Source organism: Montipora capricornis, chromosome 3, assembly GCF_036669925.1.
Source record: "Montipora capricornis isolate CH-2021 chromosome 3, ASM3666992v2, whole genome shotgun sequence".
Classification (NCBI taxonomy): domain Eukaryota; kingdom Metazoa; phylum Cnidaria; class Anthozoa; order Scleractinia; family Acroporidae; genus Montipora; species Montipora capricornis.
The window spans coordinates 12,117,422-12,133,177 of NC_090885.1; the positions used below are offsets into that span (position 1 = coordinate 12,117,422).

At 39.6% G+C, this 15,756-nt stretch overlaps 1 protein-coding gene across 1 annotated transcript; it reads right to left on the reverse strand.

Annotated features, from left to right (window-relative positions):
- Positions 1–14,482, reverse strand: LOC138042231 (catalase-like). The gene is made up of 13 exons (XM_068888043.1): positions 14,248–14,482; positions 11,179–11,461; positions 10,689–10,819; positions 9,229–9,279; positions 8,333–8,512; positions 7,563–7,673; positions 7,008–7,088; positions 6,416–6,568; positions 5,637–5,772; positions 4,936–5,012; positions 4,762–4,815; positions 2,190–2,297; positions 1–290 (listed from the first exon to the last, which is right to left on the reverse strand). Exons 1-13 carry the CDS (start codon positions 14,302–14,304, stop codon positions 186–188), a joined length of 1,527 nt encoding a protein of 508 aa, XP_068744144.1. The 5' UTR covers positions 14,305–14,482; the 3' UTR covers positions 1–185.
- Between the last annotated feature and the right edge of the window lie 1,274 nt (positions 14,483–15,756).

Genomic DNA, 15,756 nt, shown 5'->3' on the forward strand with positions numbered 1-15,756 from the left:
TACAACTGCGTTTAGATTTATTAACTTTATCCCACATTACATGCACTTTTGTCTCATTTGAATCAAAAAACAGTATGCCACGACGTAATCCATCGTTAGCAAAACATACGTCACTCGTCAATTTACATTGTTTTAGCTCACACAATATTTCTCAATTGAGCTTACAGGGGTGGTTTTCTGAGCAGCTAGGCTGGCACTTGAGGTTTGATGGCACTATCACTGTTATAACTGGCCAATGCCTTTTTTAATTTGTTACCAAAGTCAACATGCACTTTGGTAAAGTTATCCACCTGAAACGAAAATAATTGAAACAATAATTAGTAATTTATATCTCGTTTAAAAGATCAATGTCCAGTTACAGTAAAAATCAAAATTAGCGATAGTCGCGACGTTTCGACACTACCAGTATGATTATTTTTGACACTTTTCCGACACATCGCCGGAATTTGAATGAACAAGTCAAACACGTTAATGCCTGGAAAACTGATGCTAACAGTGTCAAGACTTCGACTAGAGCTGTTTTGACTTTTGTAGTAAAAAGAAAAACTAGCAAATATGAGCAAAACTGTCGCTTTCCCATCAAGCGTTGTAAACTTGAGGCAATCGATTGAAAATCGCCCTCACGATGCGATTGCACAATTAATTAGCGGCTTGCAACAAGTGAGAGGATATTAAAATTATCATCTTGGGGTATAAGAGAAAACGCTGATTTTTCTTCGCTGCACAGGTTTACCAGTCTTAACGACATAAAAGCTTTACGTAATAAAACGTCTGCATCACCATATGACACCTTTTTGTCACCAAGAGTCGCATCCATCTTGTTCCGGCCTTGAGTTTATGGGCCTCCCTTAATTGCAGACTTTTCTAAACTGACTTCAATAGTGGTTTTGCTTTATTATTGCCGGATTGACACACTTCGACATATGATTTTCTTGAAAGTGTTATTAAGTACTGCGCCTCGCCTTTAATCAACAGTTTTGCTTTTCAATGCAGTCAATCGTGTTGACGGTTCCTAACGGCAAATTTAAACCAAATCAGCCAGTCAAACCGCTGCGGATGTGATCTTTGAACCCCTTCCGCTACAGTGATTGGCAAGAAGAAGAGAATTGGAATTTGAAGTTCAGAGTCTACAAGTTAGTAAAAGGCGCAACTAAGATTTTTGCCAAAACCGTGTGATACTAGAGCAAATCACGTTGTAAAAAATTGTTTTTGCCTGAATTTTCTCACTTAATTAAGAACCAAAAATGACCTCAACCATATGCCCATAACCCAGAAGTGTCGATTTCGCTTATTTGGCCTTGGCCCATTAGTTTATGGTAGTATCTTAATTTACAACGGGTCCAGCCATATTTTGACCAATTAGATTGGGCGTGAAGACCACAACTCCCTTGATTAGCCTGCAACTTAGTAGTCGCGCGAGGGATTGCTCGCGCTTAAGGTGATTCCCGGGTATTGGATTGCGCAACCCAACTGCGCATACTTTCTTGCGCCATTGGCACGTGCATTTGCTCGCGCACATTGATAAAATGGCGGATTTTCACTTACGCCAAGCTTAATCTGTCAAGGAATGGCTATTTTCTTCTGAACGAGCACGGTGACCCCCTCTTTTTAATGGTTTTATGTTCTCGAAATAGGTACACCGAGAACATATTTTAAGGAGAAAAAAAGCTGGATGGAAGAAGTTGTAGTATTTATATATAAATGACGTGAAAAGAAAACTGCATTTGAAGGCGGACACTGATTGTGAGGTGATGTACCGGTCCAACTTGCAAGCTCGAGCAATTTGAAATCATTTTACTGAAAGATTTTATCCCGGACAAACAAGTACGCTGAATTTTTCAGTAATATTCAGTAGCTTTTGCTATATAACTACAATTTTTCCGGTTGATCAAGTTTCGAAAGCTTAAAATAGAGGGCATGCATCGCGAAGACGAACACAGTGATCCCATCTTTTTAATGCTTTTTTTTTTGAATGTCCTGGTCATGAATATCAATTTTGCCAAGCTTGACAGAAATCTGGATAGACTTAAAGTACGTCATTTTCAAGGAAATTACCTTAAGCATTCCTAAAAATAGATAATACCGAAAGCTGATAGGCCGCATTTCATCATCTCAGATCGAGACTTATGGGTTATGGATTTCTGGCTCGACCCAGTGTTTTTGAACGTAAAAATGATTTGAATACTTACAGCTCGCTTCTGGAGAAACTCTTTGGCATCCTTAAGGTGACCTGCAATGTTATTTACCAAGCGGTCCCTTGCATCTTCACGCAGCGTTTTTTCCCAGAAAACAGTCACCTGGGGAAAAAAAAAAACTAGAAGGTTTAAAAAAATACCTATGGCATCAATGTAGTCGGAATTTTTGTTCTAGGTGCGTTTTTATTTAAAAAAAAAACATTACCTTCTTTTATTAACGATGAATGTGTTAAATTGAGCGAGTAGCAAGAAAGCGCATTGGCAAATGGTCATCAAGCAATAACATATGTTAACGAAACCAAATTGTCATGGTCGCAAGTGTTAGTAGCTAAATGACAAGGCCTTTCGTAGGAGTAGTGGGATGGGAAAACATGAGACACGGTCCACCTTCCTCTCCCATTCCCGAATCAAATCCCCCGGTTTGGTGAAGATTGATAATCCAGTTATTTGAGACCAGGGCCGTAGCCAGAAAAAAATTATATGACTCAGGCTATGCCCATGGTTAAATTGTCTTCCGAGGCATTTTAGGTCTTTATGATGAGCACATTTTAAAGACAACACCGGAATTACGCTTTATTTTTAAAAATCACGAAACAATGACTGAGGGAAGCGCCTTGGTTTGCATTATACTGGCTATGGCCCTGGAGACTCGGTGTTTTCTTCTAGTAGTGAGCCTGTAAGAAATTTAGGTGCATGGTTCGACAGCTGTAACTTTACCATGAGCACGCATGTTACTAAAATATGTGAAGCTAGTTTTTTTATCTTCACAACACTAAGTGTGTTAGAAAGCTTTTAAACCAAGAAATTACGGAGACTCTAATACATGCATTTGTGACGAGTCGCCTGGACTATTGTAATTCGCTACTGTATGGGTTACCGAATTATCTTATCTCTAGGGTGCAACGCGTGCAAAGCACAGCTGCCAGACTAATTCTTTAGGCACCTAGATATTGCCACATCTGACTGACTGCAAATTAGACGTAGAATCGACTTTAAAATAATATTAATTGTAGACAAAGCCATTAATGGGGCCGTCCCAAAATACATACGTGAATTAATAGGGATCTTTAGATCGGAGGGGAAGGAGTACGAGTTTTCCGTTCTGAGTAAGCGCACTTCGATTAAATGTTGGCTTATAAACCTTATGCGTATACTCAGTACGGAAAACTCGTACTCTTAGTGGTCCTCGTCTTCCGATCTAAAGGACCTTATTATCTTTAAAGCCTGTTTTAAGTTACAGTCTGAGATCTAACAATAAGTGTATGATTAAACCTCTGACAGTAAGAATACACTGGCAACTCTTGGCCATGGAGATCGAGCCTCCACGACCGTGGAATAGATTACCATTAGAACTTATGAAAGAAAACTCAAGACCTATTTCTTAAAGAAGGCGTCTCGCAACTAGTCAGCAGTAAGGATGTTAAATTCTCAAGCCTTTGCATATAATTTGTGCTTGATTGTTTAGGTATTCATATTTAAAGGAAGTTACGATTACTATATATTTTCATAGGCTTCTTGTTAAGTGTAGCACTTTTAATACTATTTGTCAAAAGCGCATTTGAAAACGGTAATGTCGGTAATATAAATAAATGTTATTATCCAACTGCTTTAGTTACTGTACAAAAAATGCACGAAACGAGTACAAATATTCCACGATATCGATATTGTACAGTTAGTTATTAGTATACTTGGTTATTGTACAGTAGCAGACTGCTTTGACTAGTTTAGCTGCTGACGTTGCTCCGCGCGCACAAAACTGTCACACGTTCTCGGTTGTTCACAATTCATTTGCTAAAAAGTTTAGTGCAAAAAAAAAAAGAAAATGTTGGATAATAAATAGCTTATAAGATATTTTGGTGTGTACTATCGCTGAGAATTTCTACTCGTTGTTTGTGTTTTGACTCGCCCTAGCGGGCTCGTCAAAATACAGCGCAACTCGTAAAAATACTCAGCGATACTACACACCAAAACATCTAATAAGACTATATTTATCATTATTATTATTAGGAGAGGTCCTAGGAACGAGATTACCAGCTGAGTTCTTTTAGCAAAATTGAAAATTATCCTCATCTCCTTCGTCCTCTACGTCGCCAGTTTTTGTTGGTACATCTATGACGGCCTTATGACTGTTACGTCTTCTTTCCTCTCCCTCTTACAGTGCAACGCGCCTTACCGTAGCCACCCAACAAACTTTTACATTTGACAATTACGTGCAAATACGTCAACTCAACAACCCATGCGACGGTGTTCAACTTACAACCGTGCGAAATTTGCAAAGAGGCGTGACTGTCAATCAAATTTACACACCCTGATTGGCGGACAATTTGTGAAAAACTTTGTCAGGTGGCCACGGTAAGGCGCGTCGCACTGTAATATCCCTAACCATTACAATTCGCAGTCCTCAAGTCGACGGGACAGATGTACCACACAAAGTGTAGTGAGCGTGGGATAATGATAAAATACACACAGCTGCTCAGAATTCTGACGATTGGGGAAAAAAAAAGAATCGCAAAAGCACAGGTGTGTTCTGTCCTGGGTCGGCAGCAGTTAAAGAAAATTATTTTACCTGGGAGTAGTTGTCTTCTTCCCCTGACTCATGGCGCTTGCAGTCACCAGATGCCTAGCGTGAAAACGACGCAAATTTTTGTGAGCAAAATTGACACTCTCAACCAACAAGTGCAAGATTTGACATTTGTTTCTTATAGGGAAATCATTTAGGAATGATAAATTATGTCCTCACTTGAAATTTGCTTGGTGCATACTTCATGTCGCACTTAGCACCGCTAAAGCTGTTAGGGTAGTAGTTGGGGCAACCACCTGAAAAAAAAAAAAGCGCTTATCAACATTAGCATGAATTATATGCAAACTCACTCATTAGCATGAATCATATGCAAACTCTCCATTAGCATTAAATAATATGCGAACTCCCTCATTAGTATCAATTACTTGCAAGGACTAGGAGCCTGTGTAATTTTACAAATAATGTATGGCATAATTAGCGCTTTTGCCACCCAAGAATTTATTAGTTTTGATGCTAATAACGGACTCGTTATCAAAGCTTAAAGACTTAAAATTGGAGATTTAACCAAGTTTAACACTACAAATTCTTTTGCCTTTGAAGTCAATTTGTAAATAGCGCTATGCCTGATCTGCGAGCAATCTCGTGGGTTTAATGAAACAAAATTAATTAATGACGTCAGCAAAGCCAGGCTTGAATCATTCAAGCCTGGCAAAGTTTGTCTGTCAAAGAAGCCTCAACCTTGTAATTTTATGTTGAAGGAAACTTTTCTGATCAGAAAATAAACCGCAATTTAAGTTTCCCGTAATCCAGGATTGGCTTAATGCGGCATTGAATAACTAGGCCCTCTTTTTCTACGCCGAACTAAGCTGGTGATCATAAAGTTTACTCCAGTAATTCAAAGGACTAAGGTGATTAGTTACCTTGATTTTCAAAGGTTTGAGGTCCGTCTCTTTGGTTGTTGCTGACTCTAGTTTTGTAAGGACAGTTCACAGGCAGCTGTATGTAGTTGGTTCCCAATCGGTGAAGATGGGTATCGTGGTATGAGAACAGGCGACCCTGCATGAGTATTAAAAGAAGATCATGGAAAAAAGCGTGTGATAGTCTCTCAGGAAATCACAAAATGCAGAGCTGTTGTGATATACAAGTCAAGTCGAGCGAATGGACATTGGAAAACGCAACTTATTTTTTGCAAAAATTAAAATTCTGGACTTACTTTTCGAAGTCCGATTAGCCTTGTTCTCCTTTCTTTTCAGTTCGTTTACCAGTCGAGGGCGTTTTTGCACAAGGTTTTCGGAATTTGGTTTTGAATTACTTTGTGAAAGCAAAATTAAAAACACCGCGGAACTGAAATTTAGCTTATGAAACTGGCTAAAATATTTAGTTCGCCCGATGTAAAGGAACTCGCAATCCGGAATCCAGCAAATGTGAGGCTTTGGAATGCGGAATCCAGAGCGTGGATTCCGGAATCCATTGTATGGAATCCAGAATGTACAGATTTACATGGAATCCAGGATCTATTTTGGCGGATCCCGTGAGTTTGGAATCCGGGATCCACGCCTCGGGATCCGAAATCCATGGAATGGAATCTGCAATACGAGGACCTCCTGGATTTCTTTACATAGGGCGATTCGATTTAGTGATCAATAGAGTGATTTAGAAAAGCTAAATGAAAAGTAAAAAATACGGTGGACATTTTTACCTGCAGCATCTTATCTGGAGAGGCTTCAATTCCAGGAACCATGCTAGCAGGGTTGAAAGCACTCTGTTCTATCTCAGCAAAGTAGTTGGACGGGTTGCGATCGAGCACCATCTTGCCAACAGGAATAAGGGGATACTCGGAATGAGGCCAGATCTGTTGTGAAAGTTCCAAAAACATTAGCAACCATGCTCGAGTGTATTAATTCAGTCAGGCTGGGGAGGTGGGAGAATTGCCCTGCGGATTTTGAAATTCTGGGCATCGGGTTTCCAAAAATGTCACGTCCGGTGCTTTCAGAAATACGTCCGCTTCTTTACAAAACTTTCGAAAACCCTGGACTTATTACTTGCTAAGAGTTAATTTGCTTTGATTCCTGCACAGTTTCCCCAAGTTATGTCATAGCACTAAATACACTTGACACTACAAAAAAAAAAAAAGTTCAAATTATTTAATTTTACTCTCCGGATTTCCTTAGAACTTAGCTGTCCGAATATCCTATAATTCTTGAGAGGATGAGGGACCACACGTCGTTCAAAAATGACTGAATGAATTATTTCTGTCGTCCTGATCTTCAAAAGAACACTTGTGGCTTTACCTTAGTCAGGTCAAAAGGATTCCATGGGGACTTTTCAGCTTGTTCAAAAGTCATAACCTGCAGATACATGGTCCAAGATGGCTAAAAAAAAGGAATCACATGAAAAACATGGTTTTTAGTAGGGCCTTTCCAGCTACAGAAGGTTCATTACAATTAGCCAATATAAAAAAATACCATAATACTCTTTGTTTGTCCCTCCAAAATTTTGAATAAGCATTGTTTCCAGTTTCTCAAGAGAAAATAAAAACAATTCTTATGCAAAATCTGCTGAATTGTTCGCTCTCTGTGGGATGTTTTCAGAGTAAATGAAAAAAAAATTGATAGAAATAAACAGAAAAACTGAGACGCTTGTTGGAGGCAGACCCGAGTTGGCCAGAGTTGAAAGCACTGAGCCGTGGAGTTAAATGTATCCAGGGATATCAAGCCAGAACAACTCCAGCAGGTGGACAGATGAAGACTCCGGCCGAATTCTCAAGTCCGAAGTCAAATCCTCCTTATAACCCCATGCCGTTTCCGTTGTGCTCCCTACTACATTCACAGAACTTTTTGACTTACGGGTTTTCCGTCGGCTATAGCGTTGTACAGCTTTCGGTTGTTATAATCAGGATCAGACCCTGCCAGCTTTTCTGCTTTGTCGGCAGAGAGGTTTTTCACACCTCGATCAGTCTGTAAAAAGAGAATGTAAGGAAAAAAACAACATTTATTTACAATAGGGAGCAGGGGTGGTGCTGTGGTGAGACCACGGAAACCGCTACCCATTCTCAAGGATGGTGTCTACTAATCATCCAAGGTATTTTTGCCCCGGTTTATGATTATGCAGGAAATGTAGGTCTTAACAAGTGTTATTGAAATCCAAAAAGAAAATTGGGGCTAACCACGCATTTTTTCCAAGATAATCCATGAATAATATTTGTAAAAAGCTATAAAATACAAAGCAATGTATGGCGTTCTTTCTCAAATTGAAGCTTAATTATCTCTCAAAAATGCATGGTTACCCCCCAATTTTCTTTTTGGATACCACGACTACTTAATAAGATCTACGTTATCCGGATAGTTTTAAACCGAACAAAAATATCCCTGCATTAGTAAGCATCACCGATAGGAAACTCGAGTATCTCGGGATGCGCAGACCGTATGCGAAATAACAATAGTGGGCAGCGTCCTTAAAAAGTGCTTCAGTAGGGTTTAGTCTGTGCGGAGAATAAGCACTATTTTGTGTATAATGTTTGATTTTGTCCTCTAATTTTTCCTGCAGACACTAAATTCCACATAATTACGTCATTCAGTTTTAGGACCCACGACAAACACTGATTTTTTTACAATACCTTGCAATGAAATTTGCAGTAGACAGCCTCCCCTTTGTCATTCACCAATTTGAAGGTGTGGCTTCCATATCCGTTCATGTGTTCATACCCATCGGGAATGCCACGATCACCGAACAAGAAGCAAACTTGATGAGTGGTTTCAGGTCGAAGAGTGATGAAATCCCAGAACATGTCAGGGTCCTACAAAAATTCAAGCTGGTGATTTTAATACACTAGCCCATCAAATCATAAAGCGTTTTGTCAACAAAGTGACAGCTGGAAGTTAAAATGATCGTCGAGGTTAGCAGGGAAGACAGATAAAATCCAGGCTTGCACGGGACACGGACCCATGACCGTGCGATTGCGCATGCACTGCACTGCTCTACCAACAAAAGTCAACTGGAAACTGGTCACTTGTGAGTTCGACTTATATCCCGTAAGAAGAGAATGGGGTTTCATTTTATGACCATTCCACAGTTCAAAGATATCATGTAAAATTTCATATATTCTTGGTTTGCACACACATGATTAGACGGCCATGCAAAATGTCGCGTTTTGGACGATGACAGGGCCAAATTCCTAAAACACTTTTTCGCTATTGTTCAGTACACCAACATAGCCGCCATGACGTCTGTTGCAAGTCAAGGATTGTACAAGACACTGGATGATGACGAATGTTAGTCATAGCAGTTATGGATTTTCTAAAGCAGAAACGAAAGGAAAGCCTGACAACTTCAGGCTCGGATTGGATTTGAACCCATCAGCTTTGAACTATACCAGTTAAGGTGTGTATCCAACTAAGAGCTGGTCATTCAGTTGTGCGTTTGTTCTCCACAATGTAGTAATGAGTATTCAAGATAAATCATCTGTATCTTTAATGTTGGTTTACGTAGCATAAATACAAATTTGCTGCATACCTTCAGATGAGTAACTGGATTCCTCTTCTGGGTGTGAATGAAGCTGGGAAACTGCAAAAAGTAACATCAAGTGAAGAAATGTGTAAATCTTTTCAGTAGTGTCCGAGGGTTTGTTGGGAAAAGCATCTGCAGTTGGGCCCGGTTGTTCAAAAGCCGATTAACGCTAATCCCAGGTTATAAATTAACCAATGAGTTTATTTCTCTACTCCCAAATGCTGTTCAACGCTGATATTTGGAAATAATTTACATTAGAAGAAGTCAATCTTGAAAAAAATAATAATAATCAGCAAAAGAAACTTTCACCCTAAAGTTGGAAATACGAACGAACGTTTATGCTAATCCTGGATTAACTTGATCGGCTTTCGAACAATCGGGCCCTAAGTTCTCCCTTGCAGCAGTCGAACATTCAACCTTCCAATGACTATTTTGGACGCTCTTCCACTGATCTACAGATGTGGTGGAGCTTAGGCCATTGAACTAAGTCAGGTGACATATGTGCTGCTGCAGCAATACTGGTAGGACGGAAACTATCGAAATGGAGCATTCTCGCAATCATTATTGAAGGAGACAGCGAAACGCTGTGTTATCCCCGGTAAATCAATGAAAAAGCGTACCTTTTTTATGGAGACTAGTGAATGGTTAGAAAAAAGCATGCGAATTACTTAGGGCCAACTCTTAGTAACTTGATAGATTAAGTCTTAGGTCTAAACTGCAATCAGGTTCACAATCAGACGTGGCTTAATAATGCTACTCTCAGACTGGTTTGAACGATAATATTGAATGCATAAGTTACTGCTATACGCGGAATAACACCCTATGCTAGTGTCTTCATTAGCAGTGACCTAGGGCTAAAATAGGGCTCCGTGAAACCTTTCCTGGCGCTCTCATCTTTTTTATCAAACCGTTTATCAAACCTAAGTATCCTGTAAAGAGAGAACAACGAACTGCTTTTATTTATTCTATACCACGGCAAACATTCTGAGAATACATATTCATCGAACAAACCAAACGCCAGTCTGATAAGCGTTTGAATTAGAGCACCAAAAAGCAGTGTTTTTTTGCCAAAAGTAAAACTTCTCTGCCAAACCAATCATACAGGTGCGTGGGATAAATTCAAAACTTATCACCACCAACCGGCAGTATCGCCAGCTTTGTTTGCAAGCCTGGCAGATTGATTCGGCCAACGCTTCCTTTACCGTCACGTTGATGACTGCAGCCATTTTCATCAAACATATGTACATCGCATTAAAAGGAAAGGACTTTAAGAAGCGACAATAAAAGGACTCTTAATTATTTCGGCCTTAAAATATGCCTGATGAAGACACCAGCATTATCGTCAGTTCAAACAAGAGTAGCATAAATCATGCACTAACACCTCTGTATTCACTTGAGTGAACGTGAAAGTCAGCAATATTCACGAACGAAGTCGTATACAAACAATTAAACCACAGAAAACCAACCAGAATAGGATCCCTAATGAAGAAGATTGGAGTATTGTTTCCAACCAAATCCCAGTTTCCTTCTTCAGTGTAGAACTTCATAGCAAAGCCTCGAGGATCGCGGGCTGTATCTGCACTTCCAGATTCACCACCTAAATATTTGAGGGTATCCAGTCAAGAAGTGATCGCAGTGGTTCATTCAATTAATTGCTGTGAAATTTCACAAAGATAATTTACCGACTCTGATCAATTACGTCACGTATAAAGGGCTAACGGCGATTGAATAAATTTTCAGTGGACACTAATGTAAATTGCTCCAAGTGCGGGGAATCACCCCAATGCCATAACACAGTAGACTTGACAAAATTTGCTATGGTTTTCAGAGGGCTTGAAACTCCAGGAAAACCGTTGTCATTTCATAGCTTTTCATTAACATTTTCTTCCGCTTGGGACACTAAAATTCGCGGCTTATGTAATGTGCCTTAGATATTCGAGACCAGTTTCGACTTACCAACAGTAGAGAAGCGAACCAAACATGGTGTCTTCTTTCCAACTTTGTTAAATATCTTGGCCTTGCAGTACTTGGTGATGTCATGTGTAACTTCAAAGTATCCAAATGCTCCACCTCCCTTTGCATGCACCACTCTCTCAGGGATTCGCTCACGATCAAAGTGGCTCATCTCATCCAAAAACTGGGCGTCCTGTAGCAGGATAGGGCCTTTGGGTCCCACAGTCATCGTGGCTGTCTTTGTGTCAATGGGTGCTCCAAATCCGGTTGTCATAATATCTGGAGACTAAATTATTTTCTTAACTTTGAGTCTATTGGAAAACTGTACAGTGCCTTGTCTCTTTCTAGGCAAGGGCTACGTCATGATGCTGTTAAGGCCTCTAACATGTAAATACTACCGAGACAATAAACTTAGAAGCCAATAAGTTTTTATGATAAAAACTAAACTAAACAAACATATTTATGCTAATTTACTTGTATATTTTAACTCGCACTGGAAAATGACCTCCGGAAGGTCGAAACGTCGTAACTTTTTATCGTTAGTTTTTATAATAAAATCGATTTCCAAGAATTTACTCATCAAAACCAATGAGTGGAATTAGTATAATTACATATGTGATTATTGAAAATTCTGCGCTGATTGGTTGTACTTGAGGTGATTATTACGCGATAATCACCTATTAGTAAGCGTTTTTTCTTTTTTAAATGGCGGGAAATCATATTAGTGAAGTGCAACGGGAGCAGAAAAGAGCACAAAAGAAGAGGCGACGAAATTTGAGAAATTTACGACAAGAAAGCCTCAGCTTCTCTCGAGCTCGAGAGAAGCCCAGGAAGGAGAAGAATAGAAAATTGAATGAAGAACATCGTAAAGCTGAGAGAAAAAGAGCAAGAGACAAAACACTAGAGAAGTTTATAAGCATAAACCTTTAAGCCAAACGGCAAACGTCGGAGTGAAATTAGGGTTTTGCCAAAAAAGTAAGATCCCTGCTTGATATTAGCTCATTTCTGTCCTTTTAGCTCCAGATATCAAGAAACTTCTCAAAGGAACAACACAAGTTAAATTGAGAGAAATCTCACTCTTTTATGATTAGCAGGAGCCTGCCGTTTGCCGTTGGCCGTAATCGTCACGCTTAATCTCTCTAATAATTTAATAATTTACAACGGTTGGCTTTCAGGTATTAAATGTCTTCTTTCTCAATGCATGCCTCACTGCCCGGCATATTTTGTAAAAATTGCTAGTTAGGCTTTTTAAGGGAGACGTTTTTTGTATAATTGTCTTCTTAAGACTTTCATCGGGATTCCCATACAAATCCTTATAGTTTTGTTGGCGTTCCCTCACACTGAGCTTGGGGTGCCTCTGGTCTCTCTGATGATTCGCCGTTGGAAACATCTCCTCTGACCACACCGTCTAAGTCTCTCTATTGCCTGGGTAGTGTTATAAATTTTATTATATCTCTCATTTAGTACGCGTGTTGTGATTAGCTAAATTAGCAGGCCGTATTCTAGAGTCTTTTTGATGAACCTTCCGCTTAATTAATTGACTTCGACTAGTTTCGTTTCCCGCACGGCTGATTACCACCTCTAGAGATACAATAAAAAACTTACTAACCTCGTTTTCTCGGTCCGTACTGTAAAATTAGGGATTAGTGTTTTCTAGCCTGCGCGCTTCGCGCTTGGGCCATAAATCAACAGCAAGAAAACGAGCATCCCTAATTTCACAGAACGGACTTCGAACTCAGTTAGTAAGAGGTATGCATGAAATAATTATTTCATTCATCGAGACCTTTCACGGGAACAAATGAGCCCAACAAAATGACCTACTCGCCACTGATAGGTGATAGACCATATTTGTATTCTCAGTTTTTTTTACTATAATTATGTATCCTAAAATAAAGTGTTCTAAAGTATTGGACTGGAACTAGCAATGGAGGCTAATGCGGAGGAATATATTAAAAAGTATTTGCATTTGAGACGATTCCCCCGCATTAGACTCCATTGCAAGCTAGTTCCAGTCCGATACTGAGAATACGAATATGGTCTATTGGTTCGAATCCTATCAGGGCTACCTTAATTTTTCAGGTGTCTATGAGAGACACTTCGCCCTTGAAAGAGCGAAATGGTCCTCACACGTAGCTGGACAATTTAAACAATTCGCCCTTGTTACACGGCGGCCATATTGTCCCGGGAGACCAAAAAAGCTTTCTTTTACCACGCCAAGCCTCACCCCCATGGTTTCCACTGCGAGGCTTGGCGTGGAAAAACAACGCTTTTTCGGTCTCCAGGGACAATATGGCCGCCGTGTGACAAGGGCGAATTGTTTAAATTGTCCAGCTACGTGTGAGGACCATTTCGCTCTTTCATCCTGTTAGTTTATTTCTATCCCAATTTAAAGCAGATGAATTTTTCTTTGAGATAAATATTAAATGGCATCCATTATAATACACAACTGATTTCCGCATGTCATCTCTTTGAACTGGTGGCTGATACAATTACGACGATTGCGTAAAAAAAACGGTCACGGTTCATGGTTTTACTCCATTATAATACACAACTGATTTCCGCATGTCATCTCTTTGAACTGGTGGCTGATAAAATTACGACGATTGCGTAAAAAAAACGGTCACGGTTCATGGTTTTACACATTATAGCGCATAAATTATGTCGTGTTAATCGTGCAAATATTAATATACATGGATCTTCAGGTAGATTTAATGTGATACACAATCAAGCTTAAATCAAGTTATTCGCAAACGAAAACTTACTAAAATGAATGCTCTAAGATTTATCCTAAATTCAACTTTAAATTCAAAGAACGGCGGAGGACACAGATTTTTCATGAAAGGTTCTTCACACTCGAGGGACTTGACCACTGAAGACACTGAAGTCACGAAAGCTCACTCTTAACTCAAGTTGCGCCAACATAAACACTATGATAAACATTATTTGAAACCTTAAGGGAGGCGAGCATCGCTCACGGTCTTTTTAAATGTGTACGCTGTGTGTAAACGTACCAAGTTAAAGAAAATGGGGAGCACTTTGAATTAAGTGTTGTATTTCTTTAACGCGACCTACCTGTTTGCTTTTTGCGTATTCGCTGAGCTGTTCAGAAGCTGTAGTGCGGTTGGCCATTTTACCGATGGATACTCAAAACCTTCCGTGCGTCGCGTAGTACTACTTTGGGTGTCAAGATGGACAAAATGCACGCTTTTATTGGTAAAATATTGGTTTACGAACAATCTTTTGTTCATAAGATAAAACACTTCCCAAAATAATAATAACTCTTTGTTTCGGTAGCCAATGAAGCTCTGGTGAAAATATCAACGGTGACGTAGCAATATCCCCTGCGGTGTGCTTAGTCATCGTGAGTATTGGCGCACTTGGGCTGCAAGAATATTAACAAGGTGGCAAATAAGTACCCAGCTTATAAAATGCCACGTATTCACAGTATTAAGGAATGAGGACACTTATTTTGACCTTTAACTAAATATTTTTATTGCTTTACAAAGGCTGTCAACCGTTGATACACTTCTTGACAGATCTACGTTCTCCTGTTGTTATTTTCGTTCACGTGTCCTTTCATGCGTAATGTCAATAAAGCTTCAAATTTATGCGGCAGTCCTTTTATTACGGCCGTCAGATCATGTTTCCCTTGGGGAATGAAGCTGGCGAATTGGTCGTCATCGCTGCAATTGTGCAAATAGACTTGTTTCTAGTTTGTACTCAAATGTATTCGACGTACTCAGTGTGGTATGATTTCTGCAGCAGCTCATCAATTTTTTTCTTTTTACCACCCAAAGAGCAAATTAAGCCAAAGGCCTTTGAGAAACATTTCTAGGCTCCTTGTAATGTATAAAGCCTGTCTAAAGAGATGTTTTTATCACTGTACAAAAAAGAATTAGATCTGTGCGGAAATCTTAGCTGAAAATTGAAGTGTCCGAACATTTTAGGGAATGATATCTCTGATATCTTGATTTCAGAAATTGCTAGCTGAACGTTGCATTGCTTTCTGAGAACTTCACAACGAACCATTTGCTCATCCGTGGTAGGCCTGACCTTTTTAAGCACCAAAACTTTTAGGTGATGTTTTAGTAAAAAAATCTATAGCTGTTTGGCAACGTAGAACCGAAGTTCCTAGAACAGTTTGACTCACATATTTCACCGAAGATTATCGTTGGGTGCCCCTGGTATGTAACAATATTTAAGTTTTTCCGCCGTGCCGTGGTATGCTTCCGTTGCATGAAACTTAACGTCATTGTGACGTTAGTGAGGACCGCGTGATTTTGGTTACATAACAGCCCGGGTGTCACGGAAAGCTGTTTTAAAATAATTCGTTGCTTTGCCACTGCAGTTCTTGGTTTGTTGACTAGTTGACGGATACCGCAACACCTCTTAAACAATTATATTAGAGTTTAAATCCTTGAATGGGGTCAGGCTGACGGTGTAAGATCGTATATTCTGTCGAACTAATTTTGCAGTTCAGAATGAATTATGTAATATTAATCCCGCCGTGAATTTGTGTACGGAATCTTCATCTCCGAGCAAACAGTGCAAATAATCGGCGGTGAAAGGCAGTGCTTTTGT

What these genes read in the sequence shown, in the direction of transcription:
- LOC138042231 (XM_068888043.1), bottom strand. Translation starts at nt 14,304, where the DNA reads ATGGCCAACCGCACTACAGCTTCTGAACAGCTCAGCGAATACGCAAAA. An exon ending in CTATAGCCGACGGAAAACCC is followed by an intron (nt 7,089 to 7,562) that starts GTAAGTCAAAAA and finishes CCTTTTTTTTAG; the next exon opens with CCATCTTGGACCATGTATCT. An exon ending in AGTTTCTCCAGAAGCGAGCT is followed by an intron (nt 291 to 2,189) that starts GTAAGTATTCAA and finishes TTTTCGTTTCAG; the next exon opens with GTGGATAACTTTACCAAAGT.